Source organism: Chelonoidis abingdonii, chromosome 23 (assembly GCF_003597395.2).
Source record: "Chelonoidis abingdonii isolate Lonesome George chromosome 23, CheloAbing_2.0, whole genome shotgun sequence".
NCBI classification, from domain to species: domain Eukaryota; kingdom Metazoa; phylum Chordata; order Testudines; family Testudinidae; genus Chelonoidis; species Chelonoidis abingdonii.
The window spans coordinates 6182450-6207033 of NC_133791.1; the positions used below are offsets into that span (position 1 = coordinate 6182450).

The following is a 24584-nucleotide window of genomic DNA, read 5'->3' on the forward strand; positions in this document are numbered from 1 at the left end:
CCATAACCACAAATACCACTAAATGGGTCCCATATTGGCTATGTCGGCAGAGAAGCCATGCACTCAGCAGGCATGAAGACTGAATTACCCCATCATTTAAAGAGCTAGTCACTTCATTTCAGGATCGAAGCACGTTGGTTAGTTGGGGAAACTCGCACAGCTGCTGCATGTGTTGTACCTGGATGGGAGACTTCAGTCTCTGAGGCAGACACTCAGCATCTTTTGCCAGCACTATATATTTTAGAGAGGGAAGAATGTTAAGCTTATTATTTCATTATACACAAATACATTTAGTCAGCCTGGGATAACCTACAAAGTGCCTTGCATTTTGCATTGTTATTCTTCCTCTGGCTTTCCCCTGTAGTTAAAATCAATGTCAAAACTAGAAGCCAGCCTCAGGCCAGTTCTGCCTCAGAAGATCTATAGGGCAGCCTCCATGGAGGTCAAGCATACCGTTAAACAGATACTGTAGTACCTCTATATAGTATGCACCTGGCGTGATTCATGGGTCATTAATGTTCAGAGCTGTTTTGGAGCATTCTAGGTATATTTTGGGAATATCTACACTGCAAAAAAAAAATAAAATAAAAAAAATGATGATCCATGGCAGCAAGTCTCAGAGCCCAGGTCAACTGACTCAGACTCACTGGGCGTGGGGTATAGGACAAAAAATAGCAGTATAGACATTTTTGCTTGGGCTGGAGCAAGAACCCCTTGCTGGGTTTCAGAGCCCAGGCCAAAATGTCTGCACTGCTCCTTTTAGCCCCATAGTCCAACCCTGAGTCAGTTGATCCGAGCTGTGAGACCCTCTGCCATGGGTTTTGGTTTTTTTGGTGGTGTAGATATAACCTTTGTTTCCTAGATACTTTACAGACCTAGCATGACATCTTGTGACTAAGGCAGTGGTCTGGAACTTGGGAGACCTGAGCTCTAGTCAGAGCTCTCCAACAGACTTCCTGTGTGATGCTGGGCAAGTCTTTTTTTGCTTTAGTTCCCCATCTGTAAAATGGGGATAATAAAATTTTCCCCAACTCACACAAATATACATTCATTAATGATTGGAAGATGCTCAGATACTGTGGTGCTAGTCAGGGGCAGCTGTAGGAACTTTGCCACCCCAAGCATGGCAGGCAGGCTGCCTCTGGCGGTTTGCCTGCGGAAGGTCCACCGAAGCTGCAGGACCAGCGGACCCTCCGCTGGCAAGCCAGTGAAGGCAGCCTGCCTGCTGCCCTTGCGGCGCCGGCAGAGCGCCCCCCGCGGCTTGCCGCCCCAAGCACGCACTTGGCGTGCTGGGGCCTGAAGCCGCCCCTGGTGCTAGGTCCCATATAAATACATAGATAGACCAAATCCTTATTTCAAAGGATCCTGATTTTTTGTCCAGGTACTTATATGGCCCTCATCACTGTAATAGCTGTGCATTGTCCCATGGTATCAGAACATATTGCAGTGTAAAGGTAGTGCTGCAGATTGTTAGTTTCCTAGAGATCTATGCAGTGACTCTTACCTTTAGAGAATGGTTATGGGAGCTACTCTGTTACTTGACTTCCATGTGCTGGTTTTTCTCTGTCTAATGCAGTTATTGGCTGCTAGATGCTGAGTGTTCCTATTTTAACAATCCCCATATTTTAGATTCTTTTTAAATGCATGCTAATAGGATTGGTGGTTTTTGTTGTTTTTTTAAACACTATTTCTGTTAGAAGACCCATATTCTAAACTTCTTACCAGAATTAGACACTGCAGAGATTCTTCACAGTTGGAAAGAAATAGTAGAGCTGTTATCTCAGAAATTCAGCTCACAAATGTGACAAGCACAAGTTATATAAGAGATTTACTTTGTCTAAAATAACCCACCCCCAGGGACAAGATTATAAATGCAGAGGCAGAATAACTTTTGTCAGTTAAAAGTGATTAACTCTCCCAGTGCAAATCCCAGGTTCTTATTTTAGAAAGCTATCAGGTAGCTTAGGCCAAAATGTGGCCAACCAAGGGGAGAAGGTCCTGCAAGATGTTCAGCCTTCCAATTCACATTGAGTTTAGGGTCCTCAGTACAGTGCAGCCTGTCCTCAGCATTTTGAAGGATCAGGTGCTTTACTTAGCCTCCCAGTGCTAGAGAGAATACCTGGGTTGTTTAAGCATCAGGTTTGAAACCCTAGTACCATATACTCAGACCCTGGCAGTGTTGGCTCAGCCTTTCAGCATGCTGAAGCAGACACATTCAGTCCATTTGGTTTGCTATGTGGAGATCTTTCAGACAAAGCCCGGACCCTTGCCGCCCTCCATGGTCATTAAAGATTCTGTGCACGTGGTGTTGGAGGAAGGATTTATTACTGATGTCCATTGCTAGACAGTGCACCTCACACCACTGATCCAGAAGAATGCATGAGAAACAAGCAGAAAGGACTCATCAGTCTAACTGATTTGATCAACTACAGCATTAGAAAAGCCCTGGGAAGAAAGCAAATAAATAATAAAAAAATGGCTAATTTTGATGCTTTCATTCATATGTACCAACCACTTCCAGATTCATTCCTCTCTTATTCCCCTGTTCACACAGGAGACAATCTCTGCCTTGCAGTGCTGCAGGTGTAACGCTGATAGACCTCGGTTGTTGGTGGGCGGGATTGAACCAGGGACTTCTGGAGCTTAGTGCATGAGCCTCTACTGCATGAGCTAAAAGCTAACTGGCTTAGCTAAGGCTGTAAAGCAGACTCATTTAACTCTCTCTCTCTCTCTAAGTGATCTCAGTGCCACTAGATGGGACAGAACACCACACCCAGAAGGTGTGTGGGTTACACAGGGGCATCCAGGCTCAGGGGATTGCTGGGCTTTGACTCATGAGTTAATATTGGGGTTAATACTTGTTTACATTTGTTTGGTGCCACCCATGCCAGATGACTTTTGCCTAGCAACCCACAGGCCCAACATTGTAGCAAGGCTGTCCCTTCACTTCTGAATGGGTTCCACCTGAAACAGAGTCCATGTGTCTCTGGAGCTGTTGATTCAGGAAGGAAAAATGTGTGATAAGCACAGACTGCTTTTATTCTGCAACGTTTTGGCTTTGAAGCAGGGTGAACTCAAGTATAGAAACCCAGATTTGGAAGCATTGTAGCCTGACAGAGAACATAACTGTATGATTTTGCTTTAACAATTCTATGTGCCCAGCCCTACTCTCCTTCACTTGCAAAGAAAGCTTGGAATATTTCCAAGGGCAACATACAAAACTGAGCTGCAGTGGGAAAAGGGAGTTAAAGCATTGAGTAAAGTGTAGCTGTTGAGCTGGCAGCACAAACCCACTCAGGTCTGTCTGATCTGTTTGCAGAGCAAAAGCTGCTCTACGCTTGAAGTTTGAAGTATGCAAAGAACTGAGTAACCACATGGAGCTTCTTCCGAAAACAGGTTACATTCAAGCCCAGTCATCCTTCAGTGTGCAGCTCAAGTTCCTGCCCAGGTGAATGAATGGTATTAATCACCTTTCTGTTTAGTATTTAAGATATTAATTTAGAGAGCCTGTTTGCGAAAAGTCAGAGCAGGTCAATTTTTTCCTCTTACACTCACAGACTGCAATGGCTGGACTTCACATTATTGATTTCAGTGCGACTGCATAGCTATACTGAACTTGGCCCTTTCAAGCACTCTCCCCCTTCTCTCCTCCATTCTTCTGAGATGTCAAAGTCCAAGGAGGAAATTGACTTGGATCACATTCCTATGTGCAGCAAAGAATCCTGTGGCACCTTATAGACTAATAGATGTTTTGGAGCATGAGCTGTCATGGGTGAATACCCACTTCGTCGGATGCATGTAGTGGAAATTTCCAGGGGCAGGTATATATATGGAAGCAAGAAGCAAGCTAGAGATAACGAGGTTAGTTCAGTCAGGGAAGATGAGGCCCTGTTCTAGCAGTTGAGGTGTGAAAACCAAGGGAGGAGAAACTGGTTTTGTAATTGGCAAGCCATTCACAGTCTTTGTTTACTCCTGAGCTGATGGTGTCAAATTTGCAGATGAACTGAAGCTCAGCAGTTTCTCCTTTATTCTGTGTTCAACATGAGCTAACAACAGCAGCTTCACCGTGCCCTGCTCTGACTCTCTGTCTGGGAAGCTCAGCCCTTAAAGGCGCAGTCTTCACTACCAGACCACCGGTGTTAGCCATAGGCAGGCACTGCCTCCCTTAGCAGTGATCGACCCCAGCACAGGGATACAAGGGGTGGGTGAAAGATCCCCCTCTTCTGCACCCGCATGAAACAAACGCACAATTTCCCTTTTAGGCCATCCTGCAGCAAAAAAATACTTCAGGGACCAGACTTCAAAAAAGAAACTGCTGAGCTTCAGTTCATCTGCAAATTTGACACCATTAGCTCAGGATTAAACAAAGACTGTGAATGGTTTGCCAACTACAAAAACCAGTTTCTCCTCCCTTGGTTTTCACACCTCAACTGCTAGAACAGGGCCTCATTCTCCCTGATTGAACTAACCTCATTATCTCTAGCTTGCTTCTTGCTTGCATATATATTACTGCCCCTGGAAATTTCCACTACACGCAGCCAACGAAGTGGGTATTCACCACGAAAGCTCATGCTTCAAAACGTCTGTTAGTTTACAGGGTGCCACAGGATTCTTTGCTGCTTTTACAGATCCAAACTAACACGGCTAGCCCTCTGATACTTGATTCCTATGTGGTAATACTTTCCCTATGGTGACAGCAACAGTGTGAAAATCTTAGTAGTTGCAGTCCTAGTAGGTTACTTCTGTCACTGTAGGGGAAGCTACTCTTTCAGAACAGAGAGAGACACATCAGTGTCACATGGCTGAAAAGGTATTTCTCTGTCTCATGGATGTACTTTCTAGTCAAACATCACTAATTAGTTAACCCCTGAACAAGTGGCTAGAGAGCAAATGCAAAATAACCAAACCTCCTGCTGCATACCCACTCTATCCCCAAAGAGGTTATAAAAGGTTCTCATCTCTCATTTTGGGATTATTTTCTAGATTTAAAATAATACCACCTTCTATTCTCAGAAATGTCAAAAGCCTTATCCCAGTAGGATTCTCTGCCACCATTTCACAAGGAGGCTATGTATATAAACAGAAGAGAACAGCTACATAAATCAAGAGATCCATTTGGCTATTTAGATTACATGGTCTTTTACTGACCATGCTCTGACTATGGCTATAATCACTTTTTAAACAGAATTTAGTGAGTCATTTCCTGTTCAACTGTAAATTGATTGGTTAGGTTCTGATTCTGCTGTCACATCCCTTTGAATCTGTTGTAAAACCAGTTACATCATTAAATTACTCCAGATTTACAGCAGTGATCGTGAGAGTGGAATCAGACTTTTAAGTCTGATTTCCATTGGTGCTGAGCATCTGCCTTTCCCATTGACTTTATCTGGAGTTGTGAGTTAGAAATTCTAGTCTCACTGATTTCAGTAGGGTCAGATTTTCACCTATTTGCCCTCAGCCTCTCCAAAAATTAGACCCTCAGCTCTAAAATCAGACCCCAAAGCTTTTAACAGCATAATTTTCAAAGAAAATATAAATGTTACAATTCTTCCTACATATCCAATTCTATCCCATTACAACAACAGTTATCACTATTATGATAGTTTCCAGTTCCTAAACATCAGATCCTGTGAAATACTATTATATTTGCTGAATGGATAGAAGCACAATGTGGATTAAAAATGTTAATCTGCATTTGAAAAATGGGAAAGCAAAAAAAAAAAAAAAAATTTGATGAGATTAAGGTGGTTCTGACTCATGGAATAAGTACCAGGCTGCTTCAGTTCTTTCAAACTGATCTGTATGGTACAGCATGGGAGGTGGGTATTTTTATGGTACAAGCTTGATACATAATGCTGAGCTAGTGACACATTTGTACAAATACGTCATTGGTTCAGCACAACAAACTCAGTCTCCTGAAAAGAAGGAATAGATGATTTTTTTTTTAAATTAAGCCTTAAATGTGTCGAGCAGGAATGATAAGTGTGCAGACAGAAGGGCTGGTAGGACTTGGGAAGCTCTCAATCTTCAGTGCACATCCCAATAGTCATAGCACACGTACTGTAACTGTACTTCTGCTTGCAACAAAGTCATGATTTCAGCCTATTTAAAAGCAAGATTTCTCATTTACCAACTGCCAGAATTTCCCAAGTATTCTGCTTCTTGATTTCTTGAAAGTTGGAACAGATTCCACTGGCAGCCTAATGTCTACACTATAAAAAAAAACAAAAACATGGCAGTAAGTGTATAAACTCAGGTTTGCGCTACATTCTTGCTGGGGCTGCTGCTTGGGCTCTGAAATCTGGTGAGGGGAGTGGATCTCAGAGCCTGAGCTGCAGCCCAAATAGGAACATATACACTGATGGTTTTAGCACCGTAGCATGAGCCCTGTGAGGCCCAGTCTGTAGACCAAGACTCTGAGATTTGCCACCATGGGGTTTGGTTGGTTGGCTGGTGTTCTTAAAGGCAAGAATGTAAGTAAACAGGAAAAAGTAAGAGCTGAATCTTATTTGTTTCTGTAAGCAGTGAGTATTGGTGGGGGAGGACAAGCACAGGAATTATTTAATGTGCTACATGGATGTTTAACTAGGAATAACGTGGTGAAAGAAAATTTAGGTTGAATATCAGGAAATCCTTCCTGACCACAAGTTCTTTTAGACAGTGCACTAGTCTCTCCAGGATAGTGGTGAAAGCCCATTGCTTGGGAGTTTTACGACTAAATTGGACAGAAAACTAGAGAATATATTGTTGGGAGCAATCCTGAATTGGCAAGGATAGGATCAATGAGGGAAAGGGGCACAAACTAAAGAAGGAAGACGAATGAGCAACACTACCTTTAAAGAGTAGGTATGCAGTTGCCATGCTGGTTAACAGAGGCCTAAACATTTCTTTGTGAAAAACGTCTTTTTGCCTCACTGTTCTGCAACCTGTGGTGTTTGTGGAGGAAACCTATCTAAAGAGCTGGTAGCAGACATAGTATCACTGTGGAGACTTAACAATGGGAAACTATTCACTCCAGTGCTCTGAGGGTATGATTACACTTGGAATTTCAAAGCGCTGCCGAAGCGTGAGTGTGGTCGGAGCGGGAGCGCTGCGAGAGAGCTCTCCCAGCGCTACACGTAAACCACATCCTCTATAGGTGTAGCGTGCAGAGCTGGGAGCCACGCTCCCAGCGCTGCTGCCCTGATTACACTGATGCTTTACAGCGCCGTATCTTGCAGTGCTCAGGGGGGTGTTTTTTCACACCCCTGAGGGCGAAAGTTGCAGCTCTGTAAAGTGAGAGTGTAGCCATAACCTAAGGGTCCAGGTATTATAAATGGGCACATAGATCTAAAAATAGTAGAGCTTTTGTACTGACTTGGCTTGAGAGCTCTGAAATTGGGCTGTACGAAAGTTAGAAGTTTCAGAAACTGAAGCCCACACGTTCCCTGTTAATAACAAATCTGTTATGTAATCAGACAAACTGCTGTTGGTCTTCATGTTTGTTTCACTTCTGCAGCCTGTCTTTATTTATGTCTTTCCGTTGTGTTGTGATCCCATTGATACTGACTCAGAGGGACTGGTAATTAATTAACATCAATGTCAACAAGAACAGATTGCCTAGGTTGGTTTACTCATGTACTCATGATTGCGGCCAGAATGCAAGAGGCTTAGATACCGATTACAAAGCAAGTTTTAATTCCTATTTATAGCCATAAAGGTTTTGCTAGTAGAAAAATAAAAGGGCAGTTTTGGTAATACTTTACTAAAATGCCTGTAAATAAAACCCTGTATAATCAGCTCCTTTAGTAATACAGGCAAAACACCCGCATGGGTCTAACTCCCATTAGCATTCATGGGAATTTCATGCACCTATCAAACTAGATCCTTTTCATGTCCAGCTTTTTAGTTCCAGCATAACATTTAAATACACATAAAACAGTAGGAAATAGCCTGGACTGGTAACATTTGCACGGTTCATTTGCTGGAATAAATTGCTCCCATTCCAGCAGAGAATTTACTCCTACATCCAGGCACGCTAGAAGTTTGGAGAATTTTAGGTTCTGGAATCAACCTTGGCCCACGTCTGAGTGAAAGATTTGTCTTTGTGCTTGTTCTAATTTTCCCTGTGTTTCCTAGCTAAATGCAAACAAGATAGCCATGGAGAATGATCACTGAGGCACTAAACCTTTTCTGTTGTGTTTTATCCCATGTTTCAAACAGACATTAACTGCGTTATTATGGCCTTTTCAACAGTTTGAAATATTTAACAATAACCAATTTTGATTAGAACAATATTGAATTAATTGGGAGCTGATGGGTGTTCCTTACTTTTGAAAATCAAATCCCTAAATATAAACTTAAAGCTGGTAGTTTCAAAAGGTGCCTCTGGAGATGGGGATGGCAAGTTCCATTGAGTAATAATGCCCATAGGCTCCTAATCTGGGATTTTTAAAAGGAGCTTGTCTTTGGAAAATTGGGCCTTAGTCAGATCTATTACTGTGAACACCACATTGCTAATTATCCTCATAAAAACTGATTTATAGCTTGGACAGCACCTACTTGCATAGTGAGATATGACCTTCCTATATGAAATCTAGGACAAGTCTGCTCTGCCTCTGACAACTACATTTTCTGTCTGTTGGACAGAGGTAAATTCTCCTAGGTTGTTGTATTTTTTGGTTGGAAACTCCCTCCAGGCTCTGCCCCAGCATTGGCATATTCAAATTCATACAAAGACTTTAATTTAGGTCCCAATCCAGTGAAACATGCAAGCACCGAGTGGTCTATTTGAATTCAAGTGCTTTGCTGGATTAGAGTGTTGATGAAAATACCTTTTAGATCTTAACTAAACTCAGTTGTCTTAGACTTGTACTTAATTCAAAATATAGGCACTGAAGACCCAATTATTCCTCCTCAGCTAGAGACTTGCATTTTTCCATTTCAGACACTCTCTTCCAGAAGATGCAGGAAAATATTTTGACAGAGAAACCAGGGTTCTGGAAGTTCCAATGACAATAATGATTGCTGATAAGGTTAGTGCTATTGTGTATTGCAAGTAGTAGAAGATTTAAATTTTAACAGGAGCTCCACAGTCCAAGCAGCCTCAAATTGCAAAGAGTATGGAAATCACAATAATTCTATGCTGCTTCAGGGCCAGATTCTGACACCTTACAGACAGTGAGTTACTCAGTGAGCCATCCTTTTGGAATCAAATCAGTAGGACAACTGATGAAGTACTAATCCTTTCTCTCACTGATAATTCTAATTGAAAAATCAACTCAATAGGGCTACTCATGGAATCAACTACTTCTCCAAATGAGTAAGGGTGGCAGAATCTAGTCCTCAGTGATCCAGAGCATAGCTCTAATACTGATACTAGGTACTCTTTGGGCCAAATTCACATCTGATGTCAGCAGGTGCAATTCCACTGACTTCAGTGGAGTTGCACTTGGTGATACCAAATCTCAGTTTGAACCTTTGTGTATTAGTAGAAGACTATGATTAAATTAATAAAAAGATGCTCAGAATGGTATAATAGATGGTGAGTTATGTAAAGTCATTTTCTATCAAGCATCTTCAAAATGCAAATCCTAGACTTTTAATTCTTAATGAAGGTGCTCACTTATTCACAGAGGTATTCTTATGTTCCAGACAGCTTTTAGGTACCACAGCATACAGTTTTATTCTGAAACTATAAAACATTGTACAGCAAATGTACGTGCATCTTAGGATTCATATTTCATACTTCATACGAATGCAGGTGTGACTACATTCCAGCATATGGAATCCAAAATATCTAGTGATTCTTTTGGCAGTTTTAGTTATAATATAGGCACGTTTCAATTGCTTGTTGTTAAGACCATGATAAATTCAAGTTCAAAATAAGAATATTACTTAAATTAAATTGCTTTCGAGGAATAGACTATCTTAATTCAGTGTCTTTTTGGAAATCTTTTCACACAAATTATATACCCTAGTTTTTACCCAATGCTGCAGTTCTTACTCAGTACTTTCACCCTTGTTTCAGACTAAGCCAGTTGAATTTATTGTCCATGCAATTGTTACTACCTCTGATTTGGAAATCAGTCCAGCTGAAGTGAATTTTGGTTACTGCACTATCTATGAAGCTGTTCAGACAACCATAACTCTAACAAACAAATCCATCTTGCCACAAGAGTTTGGCTTTGTTGGACTCCCTGAGGTACATGGCTGGGTTTTCCCCCCCTTTCTCTGTTTTAAATATATTTTATTCTTGTGAAATGTTGAGTGCAAATGAAGCTTGTGACTTACTGTCATGGGTCTTGGATAGAGTTACTAGCCTAGTGAATAGAGTGGAAGCAGTAGACATGATATCTTTATTTTAGTAAGACTTTTAAGACTGTCGGAGCTCCTGGTTATCATGTCTTAGTGATTCCAGATCAAATTTGCTCTGTGTACAAGGGACCATGTTTTTCTGACTTCCAGCTCTGCAAACAACCTGGGCTCTGAGAGTCTGGCTGTGTTCTTTCTAGTTCAGGCATTATCACCAGCATTAAAAGTTCTGTAGGACAACTCTGGCCTCAGTTATACCTGCTGAACTCAAATTACCCTTCAACTCCCAGTTATCCTCTGCAACCTGGCTAAATGCTAATAGGACTGTGCAGGACTCAGTGAGGGTATAATTTGCTCTGCAAAATTTTTAATACCAAAGTAATGGTGATGTTGGAGCAGGAGCACACCCAGCTTGACACTCAGACTCCTAGTGAGTTTATGATGTTGCAATTAAAGCAACCCCTACATCTTTTAAAAGCTTTCTAACCACACAAATCCAAGATGGGGTCCCCAAAGACACAGGACTCCTACAGTGATACTTCCATGAGGTCTCCCTTCAGAGCAGAAAATCTACTTCAAATATTGAACTGTGTAAGATTGTTAAGGCTGACTTGACAGACAGCTGCTGGTGCTGCTGATCAAACTAATATGTACGCTGCAGGCATGCAACAAATCAATCCCTTATTAGCAAGAAAGGTGTCTAACTTAACAAGAGTGAGGAGCATTTTCATTCTAAACAGTCATTTAAGCTAAAGCAAACACTGGAGACCACAGGGTCCTGAGGGCTAAGACTTTTGGGGCCTTTGTGGAAATCAACTACTCATGCATCAGGGTCAAACTAGGTGCCTGCTGAATGAAGCCTCCAGGGCACAGCAGGTTGGGCTGAAGCCTCATTAAGTGCTAGGGAGAAATGGCAACTTGGGGAGGCAACTCCCTCTCCTACCTTTTCAGGAAATGAAAACCAAAGAGGCTGTTAACATAAGATGTCAGGATCAGTTGCAGTTACATCAGAGCTTCATTTCTCAGATACACAGCTGGGGCTGAAGCTTAAGCTGTCATTTATAGCAGAAGCACTGAAGAGCTCAGACTCCTTGGGATCCTGACTCATACACCACTGCTTATTCATTTTTAAAAGGATTCATACGGGAATTCATGTGGTCTATTTTAATGGCTGCATACAAACAGTACAGGCCACTCATATGGCTTTTAAACAAGTAGCCATTGTCATAGCAGTCTAATGATATCTTCGTTCCTTGATCAAACCAGCACACTCCAGGTAGAAGTGTTGTGAGAGCTATATGCAGTATATTGGGCCTCATCTATCTGAGCACCTCACAAGCATTAATGGATTTATCCTCACAACTCCCTAGTGAGGTAGGAAAGGTAGTTGATAGCTTTCTCACATCTCATTCAGTCTTGCATGAGGATAGCTATTAGGGCTGTCAAGTGATTAAAAAGATTAATCACAATCAATCAGTGTTAAACAATAATAAAATGCCATTTATTGAAATATTTTTGGAGGTTTTCCACATTTTCAAATATATTGATTTCAATTTCAACACAGAATACAAAGTGCACTGTGCTCATTTTATATTTTTTTATTATAAATATTTGCACTGTAAAAATAAAAAATAGTATTTTTAAATTCACCTAATACAAGTACTGAAGTGTAATCTCTTTATCATGAAAGTTGAACTTACAAATGTAGAATTATGCACAAAAAATAACTGCATTCAAAAATAAAATGTCAAAATTTAGAGCCTACAAGTCCACTTAGTCCTACTTCTTGTTCAGCCAATTGCTCAGACAAACAAGTTTGCTTACATTTGCAGGACACAATGCTTCCCTCTTACTTACAGTGTCACCTGAAAGTGAGAACAGGCATTCACATGGCACTGCTGTAGCCAGCATTGCAAGATATTTACATGCCAGATGCGCTAAAGAGTCATATGTCCCTTTATGCTTCAGCCACCATTCCAGAGGACATGTGTTCATGCTGATGATGGGTTCTGATTCAATAATGATCCAAAGCAGGACAGACTGACGCATGTTTGTTTTCATCATCTGAGTCAGATACCACCAGCAGAAGGCTGATTTCCTTTTTTGGTGGTTCAGGTTCTGTAGTTTCTGCATTGGAGTGTTGCTCTTTTAAGACTTCTGAAAGCATGCTCCACACGTCATCCCTCTCAGATTTTGGAAGGCACTTCAAATTCTTAAACCTTGGATCAAATGTTGTAGCTATCTTTAGAAATCTCACATTAGTACCTTCTTTGCATTTTGTCAAATCTGCAAGGAAGGTGTTCTTAAAATGAACAACATGCTGGGTCATCATCTGAGACTTCTGTAACATGAAATATATGGCAGAATGCAGATAAAACAGACCAGGAGACATACAATTCTCCCCCAAGGAGGTCAGTCACAAATTTAATAGATACATTATTTTTTTAACAAGTGTCGTCAGTATGGAAGCATGTCCTCCAGAATGGTGGCCAAAGCATGAAGGGGCATACGAATGATTCATATCTGGCATGTAAATACTTTGCAATGCCAGCTACAAAAGTCCCATGTGAACGCCTGTTCTCACTTTCAAGTGACATTGTAAATAAAAAGCAGGCAGCATTATCTCCCCTAAATGTAAACAAACTTGTTTGTCTTAGGGATTGCTGAACAAGAAGTAGGACTGAGTGGACTTGTGGGCTCTAAAGTTTTACATTGTTTTGTTTTTGAATGCAGTTATGTAACAAAAAAATCTGCATTTGTAAGTTGCACTTTCACAATAAAGAGATTGCATTACAGTACTTGTATGAGGTAAACTGAAAAATACTATTTCTTTTGTCTATCAAAATAAGCACTGTACACTTTGTATTCTATGTTGTAATTTAAATCAATATATCTGAAAATGTAGAAAAACATCCAAAATATGTAATAAAATTTAAATTGGTATTCTATTGTTTAATAGCGCAATTAAAACTGAAATTAATCGTGATTAATTTTTTGAGTTAATTGCGTGAGTTAACTTAATTAAAAATTGACAGCCCTAATAGCTACATAAGAATAATATGGTTACCATGGACAATAAGTCAGCAGAAAGCCTGAAAGGAAGTCCATTCTCAAACGTTAACTCCATTGAAATCTGAGGTGAGAGACTTTTACGGCATGGTCACATGTTGTTCAAGCTGAGAAATCAATTGCAGCAGGAAAGGCAAATTGAAATTGCAGCCTTTCAAGTTATTCTAGAACTAGAAGTCTGCATAGAATTCTAGTCACTCACAGACACACACTATCCTCAGATGAGTGTCTTGGGCCGAAGTTCCTCAGGCATGTGTTTCTGGTGCCCTGACCCTTTGTTACATTGTAACACATGAGATTTTTTTTTTTTGTCATTTTGAAGTTTGTAGAAATTCAACCAAGTGATGGATTTGGAATTCTCCTCCCCCTGGAAAGCCTGAACCTGGACATAATCTTCAAAGCCAGCAAGGCAAAGGAATACAGTTTTGAGCTGACCTGCAAGTCAGAGATTAATCGGTATGTTAAGAATCTGGAAACACAAATGAGTAAAGGTAGAAGTGTTACCCTGAATCAATGGTGGAGTTCTAGAGTCAAGATCAGAATTTGATAACTAAGTCCCAGAGTCTAGGTTGTCTGTACATTGGCAGAGGCAGAAGCTTTGCATCATACAAGAGGTGCTCAGTGCCTGCCTGCCAGATTCAAGTCTTTACAGTTAATTTGTTGCCTTTTTGCTGACTCTCCTCCTGCCTCACCCAAGTCCATCGATATCATATGCCTGCAGCTATAAATTTGCCTCTTATTTTCTTTACTTGCAAATTCCTCCCAACTCCTTTTCTTGTTGGAATTACTGAAGCTTTACATTGGTCGTGTGTATGTTTCTTCTGAAGACGCTCATCATCTGTGCCAAGTGATGCTGCATAATAGTGAAGGCATATGGCACAAGCTTTCAGATGACATCTCGTTGCATTTCTATTCAGAGATACAATTCAGGTACAGCCTCTCTAGGGAGTTGCACATTTTAAAACAAATACCATATTTGCCTCATTGTGCCATCCTTAGGCAAAATTGCTGTTGCAATCGATAGGAATACTGCTTGAATAAGAGCTGCAGAATCAGGTCCCCAGGCTTCTGGGCTGTTTAAGATGCTCTGTTTGTGCTGAAAAAATTTATGGTGTGTTTATTTTTAGACAATTCAAGCTGTCATGCAAAGCAGTTGGAGTCCACCCACCTCTTGAGTTGTCTCATTCCTTAGTCAAGTTTGCAGCAACAGCTTTAAATGATGTATCTACAGCAACACTGTATGTAATAAATGCACATGTGAGCCTCAACTGCTTTACTCATGCTGTCCCAAGGATTGGCAAAGGGGAAATTGCCCCTGTTGGACCCACTTCCTTTGAATTCCTTGTGCCAGAAGATTCTCCTGTGACAATTATGCCTTCTGTTGGGACAGTTTTACCAGGGAAGGTAAATTCATTCTGAGTATGTCAAGTATTTGAATACAAAAGATAAAATCTTATGATCATCTCTATCCTTACAAATTTAGTACTTTGTAATTAAAGTCCCAAAATATGCTGTACCAGTCCTATAATTAATTCATTTGTGTACACTGAGCTTAAAAGAACACTAATGGAAATCTAGAGCTCAATGATGCAAACAAGTACACATGTAACTTTACTCATAGACAAATTTGCATCAGTGTTATAGCATGATTTATTTAGCTGAAAGACACTTAAATGTAGACAAACTGGTGGTAATCTAACACTGTTGCAGCACTGTGGACTTTTTAAAACACAGCTACCATTAGCCCTTTTCTTTAATTCACCTGGCTCCCTTACAAAAAAGGGTCAAGGTATCCAGGGTCAAAATCTGCTCTCAAACTCATGCTCTCAGCTTCTGTTGATTTTGGTGGGAGTTACAAATAAGCAAGGGCCAAGTTCTGCCCTTAGCCACTGATGTTAATTTGCAGCCCAATGTCATTCATTCTGTGCAATCTTTCTACCCCAGAAATGCTTGATACAAGTGTACTTCAGACCAGTGTTGTCAGAGCAGCTAATCAGAGAAGAGGCAGTTCAGATGCTGTGCAGGGCAGATGCAAAAAGGACAATGTTGAAGAAGATTCATGAATCAGAAATGCAAGTAAGAACAGTTAAAAATCAATATACTCACTCTCAAAAGAAAATCAACCTCATTTCTACAGCACTAACTTATTTAGCATAAAATTGTTTTCAATTAAAAATACAATAAATGAAGCCAAGAATTTTATACCAGAGGTTAGCAGTACAAAGTGGCAGTTAACGCAATCAGCAGACTGGATTAATAAATAAATATAGGGTAACATTTTTGAAGCACCTGACTGGCTTTTGAAAATTGACTTTGGTTTGTAAGTTCCTTAGGCGCTCCTAAGTGCCTAAAAGATACTTCTGAAAATGGGACGTGCACTTTAGTGACTTAGGCACTTTTGAAAATGGGGTCAGATTCCCAATTCTGTACTGTAAATTAATAAAATTCCGTTGAAGTCAATAGAGCTGCATTTATTTACTCCAGCAGATGTTTTGTCCTCTGAGCTTGAATTGTCTAATTTCACTTTATTTTATTTAAACATTGTATCCCTTGCTTATTGCCCTAAATCATAATTGTATCGCTGTTATCCTGTGGTTTTGGTTACAGACATCTGTCGCCTCTTTTTATATATTTAGATTGGGAGTTCTCTGGGGCAGAGACTGTCTTTTTGCTGTATGTTTGCAGCAGCATTACTCAGTGGAGCCATGATCCCTGACTGGAGCATCTCCACAGAATAATGTATGACAGTGGTTCTCAGACTGTGGGCCAGGACCCCAAAGTGGGTCTGGGGCCTGGTGCTGAAGACAAAGCCCGAGCCCCACCGCCCAGGGCCGAAGCCTGAGGGCTTTAGCCCTGGGTGGTGAGGCTCATCTTACAGCCCCCCCAGGGCTTGGGCTTTGGCCCCCCCCTGCCCAGGGCCTGGGGCTTGGGCCCCCACCCCAGCTGGGGCAGCAGGGCTTGGGTAGGCTCAGGCTTGGTCCCCACTCCTGGGATTGTGTAGTGCAATGAAGTTTGAGAACCTCTGATCTATACTAATTTGTAGCCACCTATGGGATTTTAATAGGAATTGGATGTCCAAATTACTTAGGCAGGTTTGGAGTATCAAGTGCATGATATATTTATATATACACATTTATAGAAGAGGAAAGACGAAACTGTGGCAGGAAAGAAGGATGGAAAGAAACCAAGTTTTGCCGCTTTGAGACAGCCTTTGAGGGTCAGAAGCAGTAAACATGCAGCTGCTAGCAGTGGCTTTGAGCCACCAAAACCAGAAGAAATAAAAACCAAGTAAGTCAGTAGCAGCAGCTTCTACTGGGTAGCAAATGACTGCCATTTGCCACATTGGTTTCATTAATGTATTAATCCCTGTGTGTGAGTGAACAATCTAACTTTAGGGGAGAACTGGCCTTTTTCTTTATTACAAAAGTTATTTCCAAAGTTAGCAATGCTTCTAATCTACACTGTCATCATAACCTCCCCTGCAAGGCAGAGAATCCCTCATTATAGATCAAATAGCAAAGCTGCGGGCTTGAAAGAATGTACCATGTAGCATTAAACATGACTGTACTATAACTCAGCTGAACCAATCACAATACCAATTTAAAGGGCAGTTGGCCTGGTTTTCAGGTAGGAGGCCGATTAAACATTTTAACAACAGAAACTGACAGCAAATGAGTCACCTCTTCCAAATAAATTAGTTGCATTTGTATTGAGTAAAATTCACCCCAGGCAGCACAAGGCTCATGCCCACTGCCTCAAGACCCACTAACGCCTTAATTTGGCAGTTAAATGGCATATAGTCTAGAGAACCATCACTAGGACAGGGCAAAATTCACCCATTGGGAAATATAACAATGCTTTAATTTATAGCTTCCAGGTAGTCATTTTGCAGCATGCAGGTCAGTTGACAGAGAATTAACATTTATTTCATGTGGCACCTGGCAGTTTGTTTATTTAGTTTTATACCATCTAATAAGAAAGTCCAGTGCTTGAGGGCCCTGACCCAACAAAGCATTTAAGCATGTGCTTAACGTTAAGTAAATAAGTTGTCCCAAGTATCTGAGTAGTCCTGCTGAAGTCAATAGAACCACTCATATGTTAAAGTTAAGCACATGCTTATGTGCTTTGCTGAATTGGGCCCTACATGCTTTGGACAAGAACTACATATTTAGTGCAATCCATTAACTAGCAGCATTTAATAAACTTATATTTTTAAACATGAATTGTTTAAGTATATTGTAACTACGCAATTCATTCCAAAGGAAATGCATATTTGAGAATTCGGAGGCATTGCCAGACATACTCTATCATAGAAATATGTAATTTAGGAATATTACTGGAATATAAAAAGATGCAATGAAAATGTTTGCAAAATGGATTTTCACTAGAAAATCTAGCATGGGAGAATCAAACTAAAATGTGTTTTATCTTCTCTGGTGTGACATTAAGTATCTGAGTTCATAATTTTTTGTTCTCCATGACAATGCGCAGAAAAGCAAACTACTTATTCACCACCACTCTCTGTTGAGCAGATCCATTGCTTTGTAACAAATGAGTACACAGCTTTACTGCTAAAGTCCACGTTTAAACAATTAATGATCAATAAATAGTAAATGCAAATACTTAGTAAGTCGGGTCTGCAATGTAATATTCTGCTTGCTGGCATTAGTACTAGACTGCTGTGTTACTACATGATTTTTGCTTTCTTCTTATTATGACTATATTCTTGTACTCTCTAGCTCTGAAGAATATATTGCAGCTCAGTATTCCCTGATCAGGAATTTCACAGGAACGTTTGAGAGATACATCATACCTTGCTTTGTTGCAAGTGGAGATATTGATGAAAAGAAAGGATCTGAAAATCTTAAGTACAGGTACTGTATAAATGAGCAGCATGAAACCATATGAATGCAATTTATGATGGACCAGAAAAGTCAGAAGAAAGTAGGGACACATGTTGAAAAAGTATTCATTTGTTTTTTGGGGAAAAGGCCAGATTCTGATCTTAATTGCCCCATAAATCAGTGGAATAACTTAGACAGTATACCAGCATAACTGAGGTCAGAATCAAGCCTGTTAATATCAAAGTACCTTAGAGAATATTTACTATGTAAAGTTTATGTGCCAGATTCAGTCTACCTCTTCTGCCTATGCAGATGCAAGAAAAGAAGCCAAGAATTATACATTCTCTTTAACACTGACATAATGCTTTTCCCCCTCCTGCATAGAGTACGAGCACATTTTATGATCTAACACCAAACATTTTTTTCCATCTCTCCAGTCCTTATAACACCTTGTACCTAGAGTTGCACTGTCCTGCTGTAGCACCATCTGTTGTGGTCACTTCAAATAATGGAAAAAACATCGTCAACTTTGGGGAGGTCGCAGTAGGTACGAAGTTAGAATTCAACTTTTTAGTTTTTCTGTCTGGCTTTAATTCCTTCTAAATGTAGTTTTGTTATGATTTTCTTACTTGCTGTAGGATCAATTTTCAAACATAGGTGTCTAAATTAGGCCAGATGTAGTCACACAAATGGGTAATTAGGAGCCCAGATAACCATTTAAGGTTCTTAAGAGCCCATTTGATGCCCAGAGATGTAATTAGTAGCCTTAATGGAGACCACCTATGTTCGTTCACTGTACACCAGCCCCAGAAATGCAGTGAACTTTTAGCAGAGGAAAAAGTGGGAGCGAACTGTATTTCTCATATGAACAGTCATGCATGGAGATCTGATGCAATGGAATATTACTCAAACTACTCCTAACAATTCTTCTTTGAGGTTTTATGGTCTTTTGTAACAACCTTTGTTAAAAACAAATCCACTAGTAAAATGGGTTGTGAAGATGCATTTTTCCCTCCTGGATATAATTTCCTAGCTAAGTAGTGTTTGGAGGATACAATGTGGTCATTGACAGGTCTAGCCTTTTCAGGACAGCCTTCTAATACATGGAACCTTCATCACAACCAGGCTAGCTGTAAAATGTTGGTTTATAAATACCACATTTAAGAAATCCCAGTAAGGTAAAAACACAGTAGATGAAGAGTGAAAAGTCTCATACCTTGAAAATGCTTTTAAACAGCCACCTGAGTGGTATCTGACCTTTTTCCTTGAAAGACTGGGAGATACTAGAAGTGTCACATTTGTTGATTTCTTTCTTGAAAGAAAGGATCAGTCTATCACTAACTTCAGAACTTTTTTCTGTCTCATTCTTGGAGTTAACATTGGTGGTTTTATTTCCTGGTCATTCTGTCTCACACTGGAGTGCAATGAATACTGTGACACCATAACTAAAGATGGCCCTAGGCAGCATTGGAATTAGAAACTGGAGTGTCCAATTTAGTGGTCTCTCTTACTGGTTGATTACAGTAACATTACTGAAAGTGTTTTTATACATTTTAGGCCACAGAGTAATCAAACGGATTACAATACAGAACATCTCCCAGGAGCAGCTAGCAGTATCCTTGACTGGAGTGTTCATTCCCCACAATCCATTATGCAGTCACTGTTGACTTTGGGCCTATTTCTGCAAGAATTGTTCATCATTAGGATTGTAAAATTACCTTTAATGGAGACTGTAGTTCAGATGTGGTGCCCATCTTTTACAGCTGGATAGATTGTAAAAATCTGTTCTGCAGTGCTGGAAGAAATGAACTTTGGAAGACCCCTTCCAATCTAAATGCTTTTGCAAAATTCTCACTATGCACTTTTCTGCTGGCAAATCTCTATTTAAAAAACAGACTTGAGAGGCTCTTCATGCTCATGCTTCAGCCCTTTCTAAAAGAGCAAAAGCTACTAGCAATGCAGCCAACTCCAGCACCAACATGACACACACAAGCAGAGAGAGCCAAAAGCCAAGTTTTTGCTCAACACTTCTCCCAACTTCTGGAAATCTTCAGTTAGAAAAGGCTGTTCTCTAGGCTTCCAGTATTGCCAAGTCTGAACAGGGCCAAAAAAACCTGAGAGAACATCATCTCTCATGCTGGTTTAATTCGCATGCGTCCCACCCCAGGCAAAACCTAGGGACAGAGCTGCAGGGAAGTTATTACAAGTTTTTGTAACAGAAAAAAACCTTGTTTCAGACATTTGAGTATTAGACAAAGAATTGGGTTGGCTTTTATTTTATTTGGTCTAGCTCACTAACCCTAAAAAAGCTAATAGACAACAGGTTGGTTTGAATTATGTTTAAATCCTGCTCTTGTACCCTCAGTTTGTCAACTATAAACTTGCATTTCCTTGAGTTGCAACATTTCAGCTAGGATTCTCCATCCTGAACCCCAATGGGCCCTTCCTATTGGTCAGTCCAGTTGGCACTCTTGAGCCAGGGGAAAACCAGTTTCTCTTCATCTCTTTTTGTCCAAATGAGAGTAAATTGGTGAGTAAATATTATATATATATGAAAATATTTTACACATGGGGAGACACATGGATAATAATTAAGCAATCAGAAGCATTTAAAAATACAAGACTTACCCAAAAATATGCTTGGAAAATAATGTCAATACTGGTGCACAAATAATAAAATCAAGAATTTTCATGGTGAAGGAGTTCTGGGACATATTTGACTGGTTAAGACCTGATTTTAACATTTTTTCCCAGGGGGAATTATATTCATTTATGGAATGTCTTTCCTAGCAAAATGACTGGTTTCAGAGTAGCAGCCGTGTTAGTCTGTATTCACAAAAACAACAGGAGTACTTGTGGCTCCTGTTCTTTTTTCCTAGCAAAGGATCCCACAATGCTTTGCAAGCTACACAGACAGCCCCTCTGAAATGCAGCCACTTTGGGTGGAGAAAGAAGGCAGCTGATGCACAGCACAGTGCACAACAGTGCAGTCTAAAGACATATGTAGTGGGCTCTCTATTGTCTTTCGGCAATGTGCATTGCTCTATAGGAGCCTGACCCTTATCAGAATATTGACAGCAGCTTAATATTGTTCTAATAATGGGCAGTCAGATAAGCTGTGTTCTTTAGCACATTAGTATCACAGTGAGGCCATTCTCCCTGGGAGACTACATTATAGATTAGGGGTCAGCAACCTTTCAGAAGTGGTGTGCCAAGTCTTCATTTATTCACTCTGATTTAAGGTTTTGCGTGCCAGTAATATATTTTAACATTTTTAGAAGGTCTCTTTTTATAAGTCTCTATAATATACAAGTAAACTATTATTGCTTGTAAAGTAAATAAGGTTTTTAAAATGTTTAAGAAGCTTCATTTAAAATTAAATTAAAATGCAGAGCCTCTCCCCCCCGGACTGGTGGCCAGAACCCAGCAGTGAGAGTGCCACTGAAAACGGCTCGCGTGCCGCCTTCGGTATGCATGCCATAGGTTGCCTACCCCATTATAGATCCTGGGCTGGATGCTCAGAAAGAGGTAGGCTCCAAACTTCTATTTAGCCTCCAAACTTCTATTTAGCCTCCTAACTTCCACTGATTTCACTCCTAACTCCTTTTGAGCATCCAGCCCCTCGTCCCTCAAGATGTCTTAGATAAGGAAATATAAGCACCCTCAGAATCAGAATAAGAATGTAGGGCCAAATTCTGGCTTGCTGTTTAAGTGCCCTCAAGCCCAGACACTCACATACAGTACTGCAAATCCAGCTCCAGTGTGACCCAGCCCTAGCCCCACCTCTAACCCCAGCACAGGCAGAATGCCACAGTCAGTCAATGGGCATGCCCACAGATAAGTGACGCAATGGCCCCTAAGCCCTGAAACTATCCTCTCTGTGGATGCTTCCACAAAGGACCTGGGATGTGATTATGAGAAGCTAGGACTAGGGCATTCCCATTCCATTCCCATTGCCAGGTGCCTATGCACAGCACCCAGCTGGCATTTAGCCCTGGCTTTGTATTGTATCCTGAAATTCTAAAGCAAGTGTCTGTTACAGTTGACTAGAATGAACATCCTTCTTTGCAGTTCTTTGAAACTCTGGATATCAGGAGCATAAAAGCCACCTTGACCCTCAGTATTATTGGCCAGGGGGTGGCTCCATCAATTGCTTGTTCTGTGGAAGGAGAAGTGCTTGATATGGGATATGTCATAGCCAAAGAGAAGGTCACTTCCACATTCAAGGTAAATCCTGACCTAGTGGAAATTCCCTTGTATTGAGTTGAAAGACCTGATTAGTGGTGGGTCAGTACCATTCCGAGTTGGTCAGAAGCATGTAAGAGAGTTTCCTGACAGGATGTTATGCAGAGCAGTAAGTTGCTTCATTAAGCATTTTAGCTTTTAAGCCTGTGATGAACACCAGTGACAAACTGGTAGTTCAGTGAGTTCATTAGAAGCGGAGAGTCTTAAGGGCCAACGGTACTTCTACCTGGCAAGGGTGCTGAGCTGACTCGGCACTGCTTGTGGGAGTTCTGCCTACAGAGGCACTGGGAAGGGGGGAGGGTCTTACTGCACATTTAAAAAGCACCTCTTGAATGCTCTTCTCCCTGGTTCTGTCCAGTACACACAAGGGTGAGGGAGGTCATAAATGGCCCCTCGAGCATCAGCAGCAGAGTCACTTGCCCTTCCCTCCCAGGTGCTCCCCTTTGCAGCCACTCTAGTTGTGCCTGCCTCCTGTCTCCATGGGAGGAGGATGTGCCCTGCTAGGGACTACCCAGGTAGGCTGGAGAACAGGTTAATTGATTCATTCATCTGCTGTAGATTTCTACACTGCTAATCCCAAATCTAGTGAACAGGCCAAGTGCTAGAAGCAAACTGTTAGTCTATAAAATCTTTCACTGTGCAGGCACCACAAACCTTTGATGGGAAGCAACTAGTGTGCATTTCCTGCAGATGGGTTCTAAGAGTGGAAAAAGCTCTGTGTTGTTTGACAGGAAGAATGGACTGTGGATTATAGTAACCTGTATGCACCATGTATGGCACCTGGGCATGCAATAAACAATTTCAGCCAATTTGCACAACACACATCCTATAGGCTTTAAAATCAGTTCCCCAATTAAATACTGTTGTATCAATTACTCCCTCCAGATACAGAACACTTCCACTCTGCCCCTGAGATATTCCATCAAACTAGAGTCACTCTCACAAACAAGGGACAAAGAGCAGCAGAGACTTCCCTTCTTCATCACGTCTCCCCCAGGATGGACAGATTTTGTTGGTAAATAGTTTTTCCATCTCACTAATCACATACATAATAGGAGCCAAATTCTGCCTTGTGTTTGGTCCATTCAGCTCCATTGAAGCCTTACAGCAGTGGGGGAGGTCACAACACCATAACTAAGGACAGTATTTGCTTCACTAATAGTAAATGTGTTAATAATTAGTTCCTGGTTGGTACAAGTTTACATAGCCTAAGAGAACATTCCCAGGTAAGAAGGCTCTATTTCTGAGATCTAGTTAAACCCACTCAGTATATTACTCATCAAGAAGCAAGATCAAGCTATGTGTAATTAATACTAGAAAGTAAGAATGGTTTAATGGCACTTCTCCAATTCCTCTAGGGAAATGGGTATTTTGAAAAACCTCACAAGTGGTTCCAGGTAGGCTTTTTAACACCCAGATTTCCGACTTTGCTGCATAAACATGCATCAGAAATTTTACTTATTTACCATTGGGACAAAAAGGACCCGAGATTGAAATATTTAAAAAAAAAAAAAAAAAAGTGGTAGAACAAAGCTTTCCTTCTGTCATCCTCATATTTCTGTTGTTTTTTGCTCTTCCAGGTACACAGAACTATAGTGGTTTAAGTGTGTTCAACATATTTCCAGTAGAGGGCGTAATTGAGCCTGGGAAGAGTCAAGATTTCACTGTTACCTTCAGTCCAGACCATGCAAGTTTGTATTATTCTGACTGCCTCAAGGTTGTGCTCTTTGGCAAGGTAAGGCAACCTCAGGGCATCTGGATTGTTAAATCTAAAGCTGCCATCTGACTCAAACTGAATTTATCAGCATAGGCATTGGGATTCTATCAGGAGTGGAAATAATTGTATTTCCTAATTAATTCACAATGACTTGGAGTAAGATCCCTCTTCTCCCCACATAACCCCACTTCACCGCTGGGCCAATTGTGGAGAACCTGCACATACCCTTGTGAATTGCTGAGCACAGCTTCACATAGGTTCCCAGTGCAGAGAATCTGATGAAGGGACTGAGATAGTGGATCATTTCCTGCAGAGCTCATGCCCCAAAAGCCCTTCTGAAACAGAGGCTGTTCTTCTGCATGGGGAAGGAGTGGTCCATCTGTGGCACAGGGACTGAGCTTAAACAGAAGCCAAAA

The 24584-nt window shown here is 40.8% G+C and overlaps 2 protein-coding genes across 9 annotated transcripts in view; one reads left to right on the forward strand and one right to left on the reverse strand.

The window, feature by feature from the left end:
- The window catches only part of CFAP74 (cilia and flagella associated protein 74), a 99290-nt gene that overhangs the window by 69582 nt on the left and 5124 nt on the right, over positions 1-24584 (forward strand). For 7 of the 8 annotated variants that reach the window (XM_032780066.2, XM_032780071.2, XM_032780063.2 and 4 more), the window contains 14 exons: positions 3320-3448; positions 8927-9014; positions 10010-10183; positions 13685-13818; positions 14490-14766; positions 15307-15438; positions 16502-16650; positions 18102-18236; positions 18644-18753; positions 19764-19819; positions 20617-20736; positions 22278-22433; positions 23337-23466; positions 24032-24186. In XM_032780066.2, the coding sequence (XP_032635957.1) occupies positions 3320-3448; positions 8927-9014; positions 10010-10183; positions 13685-13818; positions 14490-14766; positions 15307-15438; positions 16502-16650; positions 18102-18236; positions 18644-18753; positions 19764-19819; positions 20617-20736; positions 22278-22433; positions 23337-23466; positions 24032-24186 (1945 nt within the window). The remainder of the gene's footprint in view (positions 1-3319; positions 3449-8926; positions 9015-10009; positions 10184-13684; positions 13819-14489; positions 14767-15306; positions 15439-16501; positions 16651-18101; positions 18237-18643; positions 18754-19763; positions 19820-20616; positions 20737-22277; positions 22434-23336; positions 23467-24031; positions 24187-24584) is intronic. The other variant, XM_032780068.2, reaches the window with a different exon arrangement.
- Positions 1-24584, reverse strand: part of CALML6 (calmodulin like 6) — a 207150-nt gene that overhangs the window by 44029 nt on the left and 138537 nt on the right. The window lies entirely within an intron of this gene.